The sequence below is a fragment of the Cryptomeria japonica genome, chromosome 1 (genome assembly GCF_030272615.1).
Source record: "Cryptomeria japonica chromosome 1, Sugi_1.0, whole genome shotgun sequence".
NCBI lineage: Eukaryota > Viridiplantae > Streptophyta > Pinopsida > Cupressales > Cupressaceae > Cryptomeria > Cryptomeria japonica.
Genome location: NC_081405.1, coordinates 644,699,622 through 644,720,758, shown reverse-complemented (window position 1 = coordinate 644,720,758; position 21,137 = coordinate 644,699,622). Strand labels below are relative to the sequence as shown.

At 36.7% G+C, this 21,137-nt stretch overlaps 1 protein-coding gene across 5 annotated transcripts in view; it reads left to right on the top strand.

Annotated features, from left to right (window-relative positions):
• The window catches only part of LOC131037815 (beta-hexosaminidase 1), a 144,028-nt gene that overhangs the window by 56,201 nt on the left and 66,690 nt on the right, over nt 1-21,137 (top strand). For all 5 annotated transcript variants that reach the window (XM_057970026.2, XM_057970025.2, XM_057970028.2 and 2 more), the window contains one exon: nt 3,186-3,245. In XM_057970026.2, coding sequence (XP_057826009.2) covers nt 3,186-3,245 — 60 coding nt within the window. The remainder of the gene's footprint in view (nt 1-3,185; nt 3,246-21,137) is intronic.

Genomic DNA, 21,137 nt, shown 5'->3' with positions numbered 1-21,137 from the left:
TTAGTGTTTTTGAAAATGCAAAAAATGAGTTTGTCTTAAGGAAGAGGATGTGTTGAATCAGATGTAAAGAAGAATGGAAAACACTTGCACAATGAAGGATACACACTAAAGAAAAGGATGATGTAGAGGAAATATAAAGGTGCATGGAAGGGACTGCACATGCACCATTCTAGAAAAAAAAATTAAAAGTTATGACTGCTAATGTATTGGTGGACACCTAGCAAATCTATAACTTACAACTATGAGTATTGGTGCCCATAAAGTAGAAAGGTGCACCATTACAAAGGAGTATCAAAATTTATATTAAGAAGACTAGTAGTGTTTGTCTAAACTCAAGAATGTGCCTTGACAAGGGCACGTGAAGGATGGATGCACCAACAATGGATAAGGAATTCACTTTGCAAAGTTAAACATTTTAGTTCATTGGCTTTTGTATGAGTGTCAAGGCATGCCAATGAAGAAGACTCTTCAAAACACAAATAGAAAAAGCCTGGGCATGCTTGTGTGAAGGTGTCTAAAAGAATATGTGTGTGTGTGTACACACACACACACACATATGTATGTATGCATATATATAATAAATTGTGAATACATAATGTAATGTTTAGTTTAAGTTATCTTTGACTTTACAGGGAGCTTCCCTTTCGAATTTGAAGAGTAGTTTTAATCATGGATGAAAAAATCGGGAAAAAATAGTTTAAATCGCGATTTCTCCCGATTCAAAACCCTAAACGATTTAATTGCAAAAAAAATCGTGACCGATTTTCTGAAAAAAATTGGCATGATTTTGACTAAAAAATTCGTCGAAAATCACGATTAAAATGGCATTGACTCGTCGACATTAAAAAATACAAAAATTGTAGCAAAAAAACCCTAAATTTCGTGCAGGAGAGACGACGACGGCAGGCAAAATCGACTACAGCAATTTCCACGTTTTTCAACTCTGACTACAAATTAGAAATCGTAGCTTTTTTTAATAAATTCGTTCTAAGAAAACGTTTTCTTCAAGCGTTTTTTTCTCTCTTTATAAGGGTTCATGAATGTTTTTATCGGCTTTCCAAGGTTTCGCGTTCATCTGGGTTTTGATTAGTTTTTCATGAGACTGCGTCTTCACTATCATAGTATGTCGAAATTATATTTATTAATATTCACTATCTTTAATTTTCGATTGTGCAATGATCTGTGTCGAGCTATAGATTAGAAAGTTTCTTTCGACATATAGCTTGAAACCATAGGTTAAGCCAAAGTTTTATTATTATTATTAATTTAGGAATTTATTATAATCAAATTTTAATATTTTAACCTGTAATATAATTATATTTAAGTTAAATATTTTTAATTATTAAATAATATTATATATGTTTAAAATATTATATGTAAAGTTTAAGGTATATATATTTATTTAACTTTAGATTTCTCGTTTTCAATGATATGAAACAATGAACTTAATATGTATTCAGACTTCACATATTGATTTGTTTTGTGGTCTAGACTCTACAATATGTATTTGACTCAAACGTTTTTACTATTTAGAACTTGAACTTGTTTTTTGGTATATCACTTTGCTATATGGTATGCATTTGACTCAAACTATGATTTATATATGATGGAAACCAGTAATATGCTATCGTGTTCTATAAATTTAGTGTATACATGTGTTTTTTTAGAATGTTTTAAGAAATTATATATTTTCAAATGTTCGATAATTTTGCCGATTTATTGCCGATTTTTTCTTGATTTTCGACTTTTAAAAAATTTTCGGCCAAAAGATTTTTTGCCGATTAAGATATTTACATCTTTGGTTTTAACAATGTATTTGTTTCATTTTGTGTCACAGTGAAAGGTGCAAATTAATATGCTAAGACTGTGCAATTTTTTTTTTTTTGAAATAATGCTTGGTAAACTTTTTAACGTGACCGGCGACGCTGGCAAGACACGCCCTCCGGCTCCACGTGAAACGCTTTTGACTCGGAGCTATGAACCGGTGAGGCCACTATTGGGGGACCTCATCCTCACACTTCACTTGTTCAAACCTGCGAGCACAACGACCCAGCGAAGACACAAGGCCTACGAGCACAATGGCGCAACAGGGGTTTGAACCTTGGTGGCCGCTACACCAACGAAGTGTTTTAACCGCGACACTACATGTCCAAAGACTAAGACTCTGCAATTATTCTTTGTTAATTATATGTATTATATATTTAGGGGATTGTAGAAGCAAGTCTCACATTTTTTTTATGTAGCTGTCACTTACCAATGTACAATTTCTTTTTAATAACCATTTTAGTCAATTTGCTTTGGCTGCAAGCCAAAAATCTACCACCCAATATTAGAAATCTTCAGTCTTGCATGGAAATGTTTTTTAAACACTGATTTGACGTAGTAATGCATCCAGAAATTTTATACCTTTGGTACTTGTCCTCTCCAACTCACATGAAACGTACCACAGTATGGTCATTAATATTGAATTTCCTGTTGACTACAACTGATTTGGGTTTGTCTGTTGAAGTTGACATGAAATATACGTTGGAAGGATATTGAAATTAGATTAGTTGATCTATCAATGGACCTATCGTTCTCATGGGAATCTTGAATTTGGCTTCATCTCGTGTTTTCAACTTAAGCTATTCTATTGTCCTGAATCAATCATTAATACTTAACTCTTGGAAAATCAACTTAATGTCAAGTATGATAATTTTCTTCTTCATCAATAAGTGGAAGAAATTCTTTAGTTTGAGTCTTATGGCGTATGATGCTTTTGCAATATTTCAGGCTTGAAATACGTGTTATCATGTTTGATAAATGACTTGCAATTTGTTTTAAGGTGGATATATTTCTTGACAATTGATCCATAAGTTGTCCAATATGTGCCAATCTTTGACTTTGAGCATCCTAATAAAGAATTTTAACATTTGTATCTGGTTGCCACAATTATTTTTGAAGTACTATAAATGGAATGTTGCAGTTATTAAAGTGAAGGTTCTTTACTAATTAGATTGCAGAACAAATTAGGAAATCTTCTTCATTGTTATCGCAGATCATGTAATCAGGACAGCTGTGAGGTTTCTGTCATAACAAATCTATGTTTAAAATTTAGAAGAGCTAATGGCTGAATTTTTGAGGTTCTTTGCGAAGTTTTCAGTCATTTGTATATAAGCTGACTGTCATAATTTTATGTTTGGCAGATTTCCGAAAGATATTCCCTTTTAAACTTTTTCACTTGGGAGGAGATGAGGTCCATACAGGTGGTTCTTCTAAAACATTACAGCTCACTATTTATTCTATACTTTAGAAGTTGTATGTGCATCAGATAAAGTTAATATTTGATCTATTTATTGGAGTTCTCCAAGTGTAGTGAGGCATAGAATAGCCAAGACTAAAACTCGTTCTTCTATTTCCACTTGGCAGTTTAGTGAATCATTTAAAAACCCTATTAGCATATGCATTGACTTAGTAGGGAGTGTGCTCCAGCAGTTGCTCTTCAGTTTCTCATGGAACCTATGTTCAAAAGCCTATGTGGGAAGTTTGAAGTCTTTCATATTGTAGCCATGACATAAGATTTCATTAGGCACATAGCTGTTCATATTTCAACTTCCCATGAGTCTCTGTTCCTGCTTTTGTTCTAGTTAAGTTTTGCCTTTTTCATGCACCAGCAACTTCATTTTATTCCATCTTTTCTTTTTTCATTTTGCTATCAATTTTTTTCTCTATATGTTACCCTGGTCTTTAACAAATTTTGATAGTAAAATCCCCTTTGGAATGCTGCATTCCATCCATGGGCCTTGGCTCACCATCATATCAGAATAAGATGTGTGCCTTTGAAATCATTGCAGTTGGTGGGTTGCAAACCCAAACAATAATGGCACTCATGTCCAAATAATATCTACAACCCAGTAGAATGAGTGTGCATATCAATTTCTGGGCCCACAGCAAACGTGTGATGAGCCCAAACAAGTAATCAAGGAACATGCATACTTGCCATGGTGTTTAGCTTTAGAAAGCAAGTTTTGAAGACTTTCAGGTATTCTGTTTTTAGATTTTGGTTTGGTGTTCTGTACAATATCATAGATATCTGGTAACAGGTACCGACTTCCTAACTTAAGATCACAGTAACAAAAAGATAGGTGGAGTCGATCATTGATATGGTAAAGTTTATGCGAAAGGGGAGAGAGGGATCGATAGCACTATGCCTTTGCATTTATCCTTTGTGCAAATTCTTCAGATCAGTTTATAGGGAAACATATATGTAGAGTATTAAAACATGAGATCATAGCCGAATTGAGTAGGGCAAATGGACTGCACTTGCTCCTAAATCAAGGTCGTGCCTGTTATTCTGGAAATTAAAAATGCAAAAAAAAATGGAAGATTGATTAAACATGGGTTTTGGAGTGGCTAAAAGTAGGGATATTAATGCAAGCATGTACCTAAGAAAACAAATAATAAGAGCATAGTTCATATAAGCGCAATCATGGGCTTTGAGAAATTTCCTGCAAAATTAAAGAAGAGTGGAAAACTTTGTTCAAGAGAATAACCAATTTAATTAGATCTAACTAGTCAATTGCAATAGTTATTAATTATAAAAAATATGGCCGATGAGTAATTTTGTTGAATGTTTTGGTTGTTTCGACGTAGGCATCATTCTACCTTACTGTCAAGTGTTCCTTGTGATTTTTTTTTTGCCATAGTAAAGTGTTGATGTGTTTTTTATGCACATGCGAACACAGAATAAAATACCAAGGTATCTTATCCTCTCTTGAACAAAGTTATTCGAATGCTGAAGATTTGCCTAAGGATCAATCGAAATAACTCCAAGGTTCTTATATGTAGGGTCTCTACTTGTGGATAAGCTCAATTTGGTCTGATGTGATTATGCTGGAATCACAAGGAGACTTACATTCGAATGCTTGAGCGTTTGATTTGCTGGAACTCAAGTCCTATCTACTCACCGAGAAGAATAAAGAAATAGCAAAAGGTGAAGGGCTTAGAAAGTCTACTCTAAGACCCAAAATGCGAGAAGATGGATGAATGACTAGTTGGAGTCCTCCTGGGCTAGGTCTCACCATCAAACTGAACAATTCAACACTAGTTCAGTGCGATCTTCTAAGGGATGCTTCGAATATGTTCAAATCATTACACCATCTGACACTGATCACCATTCAAGTTAATGCATGAACAATAGATGCGTAACGACTTGAGATTAACCTCATTCAATGCCAGTTGACCACGCAGGGCGCCCTTACAATCAACAAGAGGCTAGTGGTTTGGACTAGGCGGATTCCACGCAAGTGCATTCAGTAACTTCCTTCATTCAATCTAATTATCTATCATCTAAAACGAAGATTCAACAAGAGACCATGCATATTGCAAAGAAACGACACACTTCACCATAACTTCAATGAAAATGGAGTTCATTTACAATTTAGGCAACAATTTCTTGCCTTCTCCTAATCTACTCTAATTGCTATTCTATTCACTATTCTAGCTACTAACTCTTAGCTATCAACCTTTACAAAATGAAGAGCCAGAGCTTTATATAGAGAGCTCTTTACATTTCAATGGCTTAGATTGATTTACAATCAATGGCTAGGATTACAAGATGAAAACCCTAATTAGGGTTTGTTACAATAAACTCCTTTAGCCAATGAGAAAATTGCATTTCATGAGTGTGGACCAATAGATGTCAGGGGTAGGTGCCTCGAAGTTTGTGCAATCACTGGTGAGTCAGGTACATTGAATCTAGACATGCTGATGTGGACCTATCTGATTGGAGGAACAGTGACTGGGATGCCACCTTGTCTTGCGTTTGTGCTTGGTTAATCAAGGAACGTTGTATTTTTTGATATTCAATGTGATGATGATGAGAAGCTAACTTTGATTATCTCCTCGGAAACTATCTGCTTCTTCAACGTACCCTTGCACTGACCTTGGTTGATCTTCCTTTGTCCTCGATGTACTCGATGAATGATGTACCTCTCCTTGACTCTTTTGTGCTTGATGAAGCCTCTTCACAGTCGAGTCACTCCTCCTCTAGTAACTCACTTCGCTTTGAAGTGTTTGTAAGATCCCTCTTTTGACATCCTGTGGTAGAATGAGCTCCCTGAGGATGGTCAGCTCCATCACTTGCAATTCCTTGAACACTTGAAGTCCTTCAACTTAGTAGCACCTTGACTTCTCACTCACGCATTTGAACTGTCCTTGATGATGATGAAACTTGAAGAGGTCGTCTTTGTCCTGGCCTGATCTTCCTCCATCTTGATTTTGTTGACTTGCAAAACGAACAAAAGAGGATTAAGAATACATGATATATTCATTCTACATGATATTTCTCACCTTAAATCATCAACAAGAAGGCATTAAAATGAAATTCGCTCAGGATCCTCTCCAAGGACAGGACCTATAATGAGATTCACTCTAGACCCTCTGGAAGGACAAGCCCTATAATGAGATTCACTCTGGACCCTCTGGAAGGACAGGCCCTATAATAAAATTCGCTCTGGACCCTCTCCAAGGATAGGACCTATAATGAGATTTTCGCTTTGGACCCTCTGGAAGGGTCAGGAGTGAAATTGACAATTATGCTCAAATCCCTCACAGTTTCATCATTTCTTTGCCTTGAACTTAACCTTTCAAACCTCCTTCCATCATGATTATGCAACTAGCCTCCATCCTAGCTCGAAACAAGGTGAAATAGGGAGTCCTAAGGATTTCGCTCTGGACCCTTTGGAAGGGTCAGGAGCGAAATTTGTGATTTAGTCTCAATTCTATCATTTCCTTTGCTCCAAATCACTTCTCAAGGCAAGTATACACCAACCCTCTCTCAACCACGCCATAGGAACAAAGATCTTGGTCTTCAAAATAGAGGTTTAGGAAATTTTGCTCTGGACCCTTTGGAAGGGTCAGGGGCAAAATTCTTCCTTAGGCTCAATTCACACTTCTTTCCTTTCAAAACACCTTAAACTTGACTTATCAAACCTCCTCTTATCATGATCAAGTCAATTCGCCATCTATTTAGCTTAAAACAAGGTCTTTTGGGTGCATTAGGCGAAATAGGGAGTCCTTCTAGGAATCTCGCTTTGGACCCAATGGAAGGGTCAAGAGCGAAATTGGGATTTCTAGGTTCAATTCACATTCAATGTGCCTTGGACTTGTCTTTTCCACCCTTACCTTATCAAGATCAAGTCATTTGCCTTCAAAATGCCTAGGAATGGGTTGGTTCAAAGGTTTGAGCAAGGTACAAGGCTTCTTGAAGAAATTCGCTCTAGACCCTTTGGAAGGGTCAGGAGCGAAATAGCTACTTGCACTCAAACTCTCATACTTCGCTCAACCTTGCTCTTAGTCTTAGCTTTTAGGTCCTCCCTCCATCTCAATCAAGTCCATTTTCCACTCAGTGCTTTTGGTGACAAATTAGGCCCTTCTAAGAATTTCGCTCTGGACCCTTTGGAAGGGTCAGGAGCTTAGATAAATTTCACTCTGGACCCTTTGGAAGGGTCAGAAGCAAAATTTGGTAAATAGGGCTTAGGCATTGATAAAGTTTCCTCTTAGCTTGCTTGTTTAGCTTCAAACCATCTTAGGAAAATACCTTGAGGGCAATTTGCTTTAAAATTGGGAGGAAAATACATGTTTTTGAGAAATTCGCTCTAGACCATTTGGAAGTGTCAGGAGCTAAATTTGTTCCTCTAGACCCAATTCTTCCTTCTTTTCACTCTTGCTTTAGACTTGTCCTTTTGAATCCTTTTCTTGCCATGCATGACCACCATTCAATGCTTCTAGTGAGGAATTAGGTCATTTGGGGAATTTCGCTTTGGACCCTTTGGAAGGGTCAGGAGCTTAGATAAATTTCGCTCTGGACTCTTTGGAAGGGTCAGGAGCGAAATTTGCACTTTTGGTCAACTTCCTAACTCATTCAAGGTCCAAGGGCACTCTTCTAGGTCCCAAATCACTTTAATTCATTAATCTTGCCATAATCACACCATAGGAACAAAGAGTTCAACCCAAACAAGGAGCAAATAGGTGTTTTAACAAAATTTGCTCCTGTCCCTTTGAAAGGGCCAGGAGTGGATTTGGTGTTTTTGCCCAAATTCTCCATTTCTTCATGTTCCAAGTATATTTATCTTCTTCAAAGATGCCATGGGAGCAAGGTTTGTGATGCAAATTAGGACCAAGAAGGGAGATATAAGGAAATTCGCTCTGGACCCTTTGGAAGGGTCAGGAGCGAATTTGAGGAATTAGTCCTAGATATCATCCAAACACTCAAACTTCACCCTCAATCACATTGTTCTCACCTTAGGACATGCTAACAAACCACCTTAAGGAAGTGCCTAGTCAAAATGTTGAATCAAAAGTGCATCTTAACAATTTCGCTTAGGTACCTTTTGAAGGACAGGACCTAAAGAGGAATTTCGCTCTGGACCCTTTGGAAGGGTCAGGATTGAAATTTTGCTTTTTGGCTCAAATTCCTCATAGAACTTAATCTCACTTGGTTGTAACTCAGTCACAAGGCCTTAGCATTCTCACTCAAACCATGGGAAGAAGGTTCATGATCCAAACTGGGGAGCAAGAGAGGATTCTAAGGAAATTCACTCCTGACCCTTTGGAAGGGTTAGGAGTGAATTTGGCATTTGTGCTCAAATTCTTCATCACTTCTCCCATTTGCTAGCTCAAATATGATGTTTATACTTCTTCAAAGGCATGGATAAGTTAATTTCTCCTCAATCAAAACTTTGGAGTAAGTTTTTTGATCAAAGTTAGGAGATCTAAGGAAATTCACTCCTGTCCCTTTGGAAGGGTCAAGAGCGAATTTGGCAATAATGCTCAAATTCATGACCTTTTCTCCAAATTTCCATGTCTAAGTTTGTCCAAGGCGTCTCTAAGGGTGAATTCAATCTAATTTTCCCCCAATCCATGCCTTAAAGTGAAGTTTTTTCCAGAATAGGAGTCAAAAGGGAGCTAAGGAGGATTTCGCTTCTGTCCCTTTGGAAGGGTTAGGAGCAAATTTGACAATGTAGCTCAAATTCCCCATTCAACTCTCAAGCTTTCAAGTCTAGGTTTGGTTGTTAGGCATTTTCTAAGGATAAATAGGTCAATTTTATACCAATCAATGCCTAGAGTACAAGAACTTGATCTTTCATGAACTGGGCCAATCTCAAACCTTCAGAGGGACAACACTTACTCACATATATTCATTCACTTCCTTGACTAAATGCCCTAGGTCTTAAAGGCAAGGCCACCCTTGGATTTTCACTTAGACTCATGGCAAAGTACAAAGATTCCTTTACTGTCAATCAAGACCTAACCTCGAAACAAGTTCCTAGGCCTAACCAAGAGGAAACTTTCAATAGAGACCCTGACCTGGACCACCTACTGACCAATTTGAACCTAAGTAGACCATCCCATCCTAACGAGGCCTTTGGCGACTCTTCAATGCAAAGACTAATAGCCAAGAACCTAAAAGACTAAGCCAGGAAGACTAACCCTAGAAAGCGAAAAGTAGGGGTCCCGATTTGCAATGGGGCGATGTGGGAATACGTCACAACACAAAGCATGTAGAATGAGAAGAGGAATAGACATTGTGAATGTCTCTTTAAGAATTTTTTCTTAGAAGAGTTACATGACATCTAGGAAGAGAGGACTACTGCCACACTGGATTTCCCCTTCATTTCCTAGCTATCCATCTCATGCTTGGAGAGTTCATGAATCAAGCTGCTTGAGGTCACATTACATTTTGGTTTTCCTTGGATTGGGATTTCCACGGTAAAAAATTGTGCTATGAGTTTTTGTCCGTGTTTTCACTTGAGCTCATTACATTTTGTTGTCATGGTTGATTGCATTGAATGTGTGAGTTAAATGGACAGCAAGGGTTTGAGTAGCAGTTTGAGAACGACACTTGAAGTATAAACTGCAACTTGAATATGAGTGTGAAAGATGTATTACAATCACACGTTCTAATTCTGCAAGAAGGATGCATGGAACAATTAATGATTGCATCGTAAATTGAATTTAGAAGCTTTCACAAGATTATTGACGTGTTAAACTCTTGTTGGTTCTTATGAGCAAAACATTCCCTTGGAATCAATGGCAATTAGAAGGTTCTTGATTTTTGTTCCAGTGCTTTTATTATTTGGGATACCAAATATAGGTAGGCCATTGAAGTGAGGTACAATAAAGCAATGACACTAATGTAAACTAGTCATCTTTGGTCCACGATTCATAAATGACATCTCAGTAGGGGATCATTCAAACAAAACATCAGAAACATCATGGTAACACATATTGAAACCAAAGTAGTCTTTATGTCTTGGTGTTGTAGTTTCTAGAATACTGAGTGACTTGATTCTGAAGCTTTTTTCCCAACCAAGGGATTAGAAACTCAACTTTGGCTGGTTGCCAAGTGAGGTGGCCTTACCATGGTAACTAGCATAAAATTATGTTTTCTTTATTGACAATAAATGCATGTTGTAAGTTGTTGATGATGTTTGAGTAGAACAATTGTTTGCTTGCAATCAGATTATCATCAGGTTTATTGGGTTATTTGTGTATCAGATGAAATAATGTTATGGGATGTAGAAAAGTAACAAGACCACCTATATGTGTGTCTTGTTCCTAGTGTGGTAGAGCTACTTGGTATTGCGTCACTTTCATGTCTACAGTTAGATAGTGGTTGATAATTGGGGTTCTGATTCTGGTTATTGGTACTCATTTCAAAGCACATGTTTTCTACCATTGCTGAAATATTATTGACACCATAATTGAATGTTGTGGTGCATGGAGCAATAATTAATTCTTGCCACATGTTAGCATAATTGTGGCTCCTTTGCTTAGCAATTAGAGAATTTCTCATGTCTTACCTTGAGCTTCATACATTTCTTCAAGATAGTTGGCATTACTCCTTTCCTTTTTGGCAAGAGCGAGGGAAGTGGGTCCCTCTCCCTTTATTATTAACTCATTTGTATATCTCAAGGGCTTTCCAAGCGTTAACAATTTCAAGAGACCTAACTACATAGAAAATATCTTCACATTGAAGGGATTACCAATAACATTACAAATGATCCTAACCCTTCTTAACATGAGATTGAAGCTCATTTTGCTTTGCTCTATATCTTTCTTTGAAGATGATTTCTTTCATTGAACTGTGGTCCAATTTTCTAAACAACTTAACTAAATATTCAGAAGTATAGCTATTGCTGATCCTAGCTGCTTGTGGAGAACAATCCAACCCAATCAAATTCTTGGGATTGGCTCCCTCAAATTGCATTGGAGGCAAATTGAAGTGGCAGGAGTTTTTTTGTTTTTTTTGATTGATAATGGGCCAAAGCTGATAAGGTGTACATACCCTACCCCCTTTGGGATTTGAACTTGTGACCTCTCTTTGAAGAGCACAAGGTCTCCACCACTAGGCCAACTCAGGCTGTACAAAGTGGCAGGAGTTGACAATTAAGAAAAAGGGATAATAAATTGGTGCCTCCTATCTACCTTTCTCCACCAAGGCACTTGTGCTAGAGGGGAGACCTTTCTTGTGGTAGGTGGTACTTTTTGACAACAATTTGCCATTGACTAACTAATCTGAAAATGCGATCTACACTTGAATGCAATGCCATTATACTTCAGTTGTTGAAAAGTCCTAGTCCACCAAAATCCGTGCAAATATGTATTGAGAATGTAGATGAGTAGATTTGTAATGTCACCATTTGGGAATTGTTGTGATGTTTTCACACACTGCCCCATTGCAAATGGGGACCCCCACTTTTCGCTTTAGGGTGTTTGTTTTTCTTGGCTTGGCAATAGTTTCATAATTTTTAGCCTTTGCTTGTGAGGGGGGTATGTGTTGTGAGTCCAGGATTGTAATTTGAGGGTGTGATTGTTAAGAATGCAAAGTGTGGTTGAAAGTTGTCAATAGGATGGAAAGTTGTTAAATGACGTAAAACTTGTCAATATTGTGAAAATTGCAAAGCGGTCAAAAATACAAGAAAGGTTGCAAAAAATGTTGTCAACGCAATTGTTAAAATGCAAGTTGAGATGCTATTTTCAAGTGGAAAATCACTTGTGATTCCATCAAGAATTGCAAGTGTTGCATGAAATCTCACTCTACAAACCTTACAAAATATTGCATTTTCACTTTAAAAAGTTGCAATTTCATTACATAATGTTGCACTTTTTTGACGAAATTGATGAAGGCAAGTTTGCAATTTTGCAATCAACAAAATGTCAATGGGGGTTGAATTTCCACTCATCAAAATTGTTGATGACCTTCTAAGTTCCACCATTGCAAGTTTGCAAAATGTCGTTTGACCCTTGATTTCCACCATTGGGAGAATGTGTTGCATTTCACAAAATTGTAGGACTTGCTTCTAAGTCTACCCATGATTTCTCTCTTCAATCTGGCACTAAGTAACATCATTGCGGGAGTTTGCTCTAAGCTTGCCACAAGTTGAAATTGTAAAGTGTTGAGGAATTGAAGTTTGTGAATTGGCATTGAAAGTCCACCACGATAAAATGTTGAACCTTGCACTTTAACTTGAGGAAAATATTGCAAAACTTGCTTAGTGTTGGCAAATTGCAAAACATACACCTAAGTCTCCCATCATGAGAGCAAATTGTTGTTAAACTTATGGAAAGTCTGCCATCCAAAATTGTGAAACTTACTCAAAAGTCTGCCATTGCAAGTGCAAAATTGTTGATGGGCCTTGAAACTTTGCCATTCAAATGGAATTTTTTTTTAAAACTTTCATTAAACTCTGCCAATCATTGAGGCCTTCAAGAGTCAAATTGTTAATCACCATGCTAAGTCCGCCATTATGTGGATCAATAAGAATGTTGTTGAGCATGCTAAGTCCGCCATAGAAAAATGCAAAATTTTTACAAAGTCTGCCAATGTAGGTAGGGAATTGCAAGACAAAAATTGTAAAACATCCTTCCCAGTCCGCCAATGACATGTTGTTTCACCTCTCATTTCTGTCAATTTAATCAAAATTGTTGATGCACTTTAAACATGCAAGATAAAAGGTAAAATCGGCTCATTCAGAGAAGAAGAAAGGTCAGGGATCTAAGCGCCTATGAAGAAGATTGAAGATTGTTTCATTTTTGCAATGTTCAAGTACGGACTAGAGGAGGAAGCAAAGACCAGATTTTTGTGTGATTTTGGAAAGGAAGCAAATATCAGACTTTAGTGTGAATTGGAGGAAGGTGATACCTGATTTTGTGGCAATTTTCATCACCTTGCAAGAGACAGATCTCAACTCAGATCTGATTGAAGGTCAATTTCCAGCCAAGGGCAAAGTTGGGGTATCTTATTGAATCCATATTTTGATCAGATTTAAGCTTCCATTGCTATCACTAGGTGAAATCAATTTTTTTAAGTAGTTTTTTTGAGAAGAGTAAATGCATTTCTAAGAGCCACATTTCCATTGGAAATCTGTGTTTTTTTAATTTGAAATCTTTTCATTTCCAGATTTTTGATAAATTTGATAATCTTCTCAAATATGTTTCCATTGCAAGAATTCATTGAAATTATCATAATCACTTCTTGCATTTTCACATGTTTCAAGCTTGTTCTAGCATTCTTTTTGGTAACTTGAGGTATTTTGTTAGGAATGCTAGAAGCAAGGAATGATGCATGGAGAGAGGTACTTCAAGTCCAAGGTGAAGAATTTCAAAGCCTCAAAACTCATCAAGGAGAGAACAAGGAGAATTTCCAAGCATGGAGGAGACTTCACAACATTTGCAAGGATATCAACATCAAGACATTCATGAAGATTTGCAAGATGCAAGTTCAAAGATCAACATAAGGAGAGATACAACTACAATTATCTTGAATTTCCTTTGGAAATCCATGATCCCAAATTCAACATTCTTTACAACTACAAAGAAATCAGTCACATCCAAGGGGTCATGTTACACATTTCAATATCAAAGACTATCAAGAGGGAGGAGTCAAGATGTCCAAGATAAATGCAATGCCTCACAAGGAATTCCAAACATCATGAAGCATGCCTGAGGAAGGAAGCAATTCATTATTCCGGAGTTGAAGGTGATCAAACAACATCAAGATGAGGACAAAGCAAAGAGGAACTTTACAACATGGAAGGACACTAATTACACATGTGAGTACCCCACACATCGAGAACTTCAAGGGATTCGAGGTGAATCAGGCATCATCAAGTAGAAATGCAACTGAAGGAAGATTCCCAAGCTAGGAGATGAGATTGTGCAAGCATGATCAAGGAAGCAAATAGTTTTAGAAGAGTTAAGCAAAGTTAGAATGTTGACTTGATCACTAAGATGATGCAATTTGGGAATATGTTCCACCACATCATTATCACATTGAGCAACTAGATAATGTTGAGTATCAAGAGATATTGCTCAACCACAAACACTTCGTGATGATCTACATGGTGTAAGCTGAGGTGGCATCCTATTCATCATCAACCCAATCAAATTCTTCCACATTAGCATGTCTAAGTTCATTGAACCTAATTCATCTATCGAAGGAGCGAGTGTCACATGGTGATTCATCAAATATTGTTTCACATACCTAACCTCATTCCTTATTAGTTTGCATTCAAAGATGGACATGTGTCTAGTATATTTTAATTATTTCATTGGTTGAATTTAGTTAGTTATAACTAACCCTAACCCTAATTAGGGTTTTATCATGTTATCTTGACCGTTGATCTTGAATCAATCTGAGCCATTCAAATGTAATGAGACCTCTACATAAGGCTCAAACCTCTCATTTGTAAAGGTTAATAGTTAGTAGTCGATCAATAGATGATAGTTAGTAGCAATAGAGTAGAAGAAAAGGAGATTGTTGCCAAGGCTTGTTGTAATAAACATACTATTTTCATTGAAGAGATGGTGCATTTTGTGTGCTATTTCAACTTGTTGCATGGTCTCTACTTCTCATAAGTTTAGATGTGTTAGAGGAATGGAGGATTCTATCGTTGATGAATGGTGAGCCTAATGTTCATACCACTTGAAGTTTGTTGATTGCAAATTGTAGTGTGTGGTTATATTGAACTTGATTAAAAGCTTAACTTCAATTGCTATATGCTCATTGCTCGTAATGTTGGTGTGCATAGGTGATATGAAAATCATTTGCTTATCCTTTAGGAGATTGCACCTTTTTTGTGTAATTGTTTCCTCATGGCGAAGCAAAGCTTGGTTTGGTTGCACCCACTCAACAATCATTTCCAACATTCTTAGGATTAGATTAGATTTCTCTTGACCCTTTCCCCCTTTTGCCTTTATTTTCCAAGTAAGTCGAGTTAGATCCCACATTCCAGTTGTGTTCATAAACGTAAGTCCCCATGTGATCCTAGCAATATCACATCACATCATTGATTTTATCCCGAGCATTAAGTCAATTGTTCGCATTGTTAACCTTGGAGTTGTCTCATTTGATCACATCGATTAGCATATGAGGTTTCTTTGTTTAAGAGAGGATAGAATACTTAGTAGTTTATTGTGTTCGAGGTGCCCTAAAAAATACATCAACATGAATTACCCTAGATTTTGCCCACAAATGAACAATAATGCTACAACCTGCAATAATTAAGGATTTCTAATCTGATTCCTTATTCCATTTTGGATTTACTCTTATTCAGCTCTTTTGTTTTTATTTTATAAGATTAGATTTTCTTTTTGTACCCCCCTTTCGCCCCTGATAATTCTGCCCTATATAGCCTTCAAGAGAATGCGTAGGGTTGCAACCTTTGCAATGTGCATCTTTCTTCATAAGATGTGTCCCTTACCATGCTGACTGACCCACACTTGCTATAAATAAATATTTATTTGGTCTGTTTATTGGTGGTTAATTAATGACTAATCTAGTCGGCCAAAAAAATGCAAATAACTGGTCTTAATCAGGTTGGCCCTATATTAACATGCCTGTTGTTATTCACCATCTTAATCCCCTTCATAGGTGGGGCATGACAAGATTCTAGGACAACAATGGTTTTCCCAAAGGAATTATTCAATAGAAGAGAGGCTAGAAGAGCCCCAAAATTGCAGCAAAAGGTAAGGTAGACGTACCCAAATCAATGCAATTGAAAAGGTTTAAGAGTATTGAACTTGAGATGCCATTTCTTCATACACAAGTTATGTCCCAAAGCCATGGCGCCTCATAGGGTAATTTATCTTTATCCTTTGTAGATTCGTAGATCACTAGAAAAAAACCTTCCACGCATGGGCCATTGTGGAGTTCTAAGAGGAAATCTAGATTTTAGAAATCCAATCATTTAAATTGGCCAAGCTTGGCCAAATGTTATGAACCCTACATATCAAATTATTATCCATAAGACGTTTTTCAACCTCTAGGATTATCCTCATGAGCTACAAGCTTGACTGATCTAGGAATAACCTCATTAATAGAATGAAAACCTTGCTTTAGAAATAGAGACTCCACAATGTACTGAGCAATAGAAGGGCTTTTTGTACCTTCCACAATTAGAGGAGAGTCATTGGAGGAAGGCACAAAATAGAAGCAACCTTCATAAAGAGATCCCTTTGGAGAAGCCTTGCATGAATTACTAGTAGAGGGAACACCATGAAAAAAACCTTAGTTGTTTCCTCCTTTGTTAAGAATCTTCTTCACTGGAACCCTAATGGCACAATTTGAAAAATGTATCTCAGGTGATCATGAGAATGACTCAAGAGCAGCTACGTCTCATTTTAAGTCTACATAGTCGTAAACATCGGTGGTATGAGATGTAGACAAATATTTGAATGAACCACTAGAAGTGTGAACTCAAGGCCTAGGTTGAGGACAAGAGCCATAATGAAGATCTTTGAAGGATTTCTGTATAGAAGAGCATGAGCTTTGTGTAGAAGAATCACACAATCATATCGGAGCAAGAGCATCAAAAGCCATTATTTTAGTGTCATGTAATTTTGAAAATAGTTTGGCATCACCTTTAACCATGCAAGAACACAAAGGTTAAGTGGTGATTTCTCAAAGGTCAACACTTGCTCCTAAACCTAGGTAAATCATGACAAATTGACCTTCGGATCCTTGTATTTAACTTTTATTGAACTTTGGCAATCAACTTGTAGTTATTTCTTAGAGTATTGATGGATGATATTTAAGTATAGCCTAGAGAATCATGTGCTCAAGCTTGTGGATTTCCATTTGGTGATGGTTTGGGAATCATTTGTACCAGCGTACTACATTTGCTATCAATGCATTAGAATGAATAAAATACCTTTTTGATGGCCTCCTTCAATTCATCGAAGGTAATGTCATTGTCATCCTTTTTGTCTCTATTACACATTGAATTTATTAGTAGAGAGCATTTGATTTGAACTTAAGTGCAGCAAAAGCATCCTTACTTCATCATCTGGTTCATTGATTGCAAAAGCCATTTCTTTTTCCCACAACTAATCTTTCGTCCCTTTGGCATTAATTTCACCTTCTAAAAGAGGGATATCAAAATTGATTTGTTCCATCAAAGTATTTTGACCATTGAAGATTTGGTACCCAAATTACCCAAATGAGGAACAGGGTGTGCATAGGCTTGGGTCTCATCATTAGTTACAAACCAGATACAAATTTCTTCTCGCCTCATGTATAAGTTAAATGTGATCATTGAGTGAACATTACAAAGGGATTTAATTTCTCCTTGTGTATTAGGATGTTTGTCTTTTTCTCTATGAATGGATTGTGCTTTGAAAGAATATTACTAAGAATGGCCAAGAATAGGTCAAAGCATTGGAATGTACACTAGGTACAATAGTAAAAGACTAGGGCAAAACGGGCCCTAAACTTGATGCAAATACATTATAGCAAGAAAAGCAGGAAAACGGAAAAAAAGACAGTGGGACTAGCCTAAAAAATGGTAACCATAAAATTAGTACATACAAGTATAAATAGATATGCAAGGGGAAGACCTCACAAAGCAAGGGGAAGTAGAAGGAAACAAACTAGATTGGAAGCCAAAATCCATAGTTGGTATTTTGGGATTTGTTGGAGGAGCCAACAATATTATCATTGACCATTATAGGAATACCAATGCAAAATTCAAGAACGCGTGTCAGGGAAGGTCTAGATCTAAGGAACTTGGCGAGACAATCCTATTAGGCATTCGGTTCTATGTAGAGCCTCTCCTCCTAACACCCAAAGCTGAAGAATTATTGGTGATAAGAGAAAGAAGCTGCTAATGTGAGCTTGCTAACAAGATTTTTGTCATTAAAGAGAAGTGTTAGAGGGTCCCTAATGTTGAGAAGAGATAGAGCCATGATCATTAGAATGAGAGTTGTGGTGTTGAGGAGTCTTAGTAACTAAACACTAAGCACTTAAGCAATGTAAACATAACTAGAGGGTTAAGCCTAAAATGGTTAAATCCCAAACCTTATGATTAAGTAGAAGCAAAAATATTCATGTGATGGAAGGAAGCCTTGGGGAAGCATGAAGATAATGAAAATCAAAGTGGTGACCAAAGCTAGAAAGTAGTCTTGCCACACAATTGTAGCATGGTTAGGGCTAGTAGAAACAAATGTGTCGCCATCTGCCTTGGCAAGAAGTTCAATGTAGGATATGACTATGTCCACAAGGGGATCTCCAAGGCTAAAGGTGCCAAGTTGGATAGTCATAAGAGGATGTAGGATAACCCTCCTAGAAAGAACCCTAACATCCAAGGTTGAACCTTGGTGGTACAAAATGAATTAGTAATGTGAGTTTGCTCATATGACTTGTGCTATAGGCAAGGGGAGCTACAAAGCCTTGGATGTTGAAAAGAAGCAGATTTACATGGACAATAATGAGAGAGAGTGGTTTTTGGTGCCCTAGTAGTAGTATAAAATGTTGTGACTGTAGTGAATCTCAATTCCTCTATGTAGATCTTGTCCCTACATACATGAATTATCTTCTTGGCAATTGTACAAGGGTGAGGATGATTCTTTTATGACCTTATTACTTTATGCTGAGTCTATTTCTCATTTCAGATTGAGATGCATGTTTTTCTTTGGCACTGAACTAATCCATGCACCAGGAGTAGGCATAGGGGACAATTGAAACCTAAGAAGACTATGGTTATGAAAAGATATAAAATGTCCTACAAGATTGTAAGGTAGTATATGCTACGCAATACCATGTAAAATTTATGTAGATATAATGAGATAACAAAAGAATATAGTAGAGATACAACATTTCTCAATGAACAACTGACCTAGTTACATTCCAAAATATGATAATGCTATATTGTTACAATGATCTATCATTAAAGAGATATTGATATCTGAGGGATAATTATGGGATAGTCAAGTACTACTACAAGCTGTTGTTTTTTCTGGTTATAGTTGATATTTCAAGTAGTGATTGTAAACTTGTCGATTATATTATAAGTTTATTGTGATATTATACTCTTTGATGGGTACTTGTATTTCTTTTCTTCTCAAGCCCATGGTAGCACCGTTTCTTTGCATTTTCTTTTGCAAGAAATAGTTGTTTTTTACTTTCTCACCTCTCTTAACGCACTTGTGCTTGAAAATTTTCTCTAAAAAAATTATTACTCTCTTTGAAGACAAAGGCTCTGCCTGAATTAATTTCCAAAATATAATAATACAATATTGCTAGAATGATCTATCATTAAAGTGATATTGATAAATGAGAGATAATCCCGGGATGGTCGAGTATGACTCTTTGAAGACTGAGGCTCGTTGATAGGGTGTTAATAACTTCCACAAGGCCAATGTAAGGCAAGAGTTTGGTTGTGGAATTTGATTAATATATCCATAAAACCAATAGCATGGAAGTTCATCAAATTACATATTTGGATTTATACATTGCAATTACATTCCTCTAGAACTGCTTGGAATTACTAGAGCACCATTTAATTTGTTCATCTTTTGTCGACGTATGCTATTTTGTCTATTGGCAGACTTTGGCATGATGTTGATGCTTGGTGTGAAGTTACTTTCTTGCAATGGGGTTTGTGCTTAGAATGGTTGTCATTAAAAAGTTGGCAGGATGCACTACGAGTGCGGTATGATGTGCTGTTGATGTGTTATGAAGGACTGATGGTACAAGAGGCATGATTTGCACTATATTGCATTGTCACAAGGACTTCAATCTTGATCTATAATGACACTTGTGATTGTTTGATATCAATCGCATAAAAGAGTCTTCTCAGGGGTTTGTGGACAAATGCTGCCAGATAAATTCTGCTCAAATGTTATTCAAGAGGCAGATAATGGCAGACAAGAAAACAGAAATTGTACAATAGTGAAAGTAATTGTGTTGTTGTGGGGAACATGGAGTAAGATGGAAAATGGAATGATAGTCATTCAGAGAGATGACATAATGGATTTTGAATCTTGATAGATAATATTAGGAAACTATCAACAAAAGCTAGTTGAGAGGGAAAACTGTAAATGGACAAAGGAAACTAATTAAAAAGCAAAAATGGTCTAGTGATATAGGCAGTGAAAAAGAAAGAGGTTTGAAAAACAATTAAAGTTTTACAGATGGAAACATAGAAGAAAAAGTGCTAATGTAATTGAAGATGGAAGACAGTGTGACTGAAAAATGCGCATCAAAATTTGTAGTGGTGTATTCATGCATTCCTTCAAACTTTGCCTCCAAACTAATTAGTAACCTGTGAGTCAGAACAAGATAAACATCCTGGTTGACAATAAAGCTACTATCCAGGAGGTATAGATTCATCTATCTCCATCACATAACTAGTGAACCATTGGCTCATGTCATGTCAAACTGAGGTACTGGTGGTTCATTTACCTAGAAGACGCCTAGATAATGAAGAGTACAAACTTAGTTCATTTTTGACAATACTACTTGAAGCTAGAAGTGATTATCCTCACATTTTCGTTGATCTCTTTAGGATTTCTGCACCCCTTGACTTTCATATCCATATAAATGATTGTCTTTCTCATATGCAAGAGTTATAGTGCCATACAGTTGTCCACATCAAACCCTTAGTATTAACTGACAATAGCAAGGACTTTAAGGAAAAAAATAGAAGAAACGTACAAGGGACAATGGCATAACAACTCCACTCTAATTGACACGACTCAAATTTATAATAAAAGATAGTCACCCTTTCATGGTCTCTCACACAAAGGTTGGGTTCAAATGAATTGTCAGCCCTCAAAAATAGTTTCACTGGACTCAAAATTGAAATGACAATGTG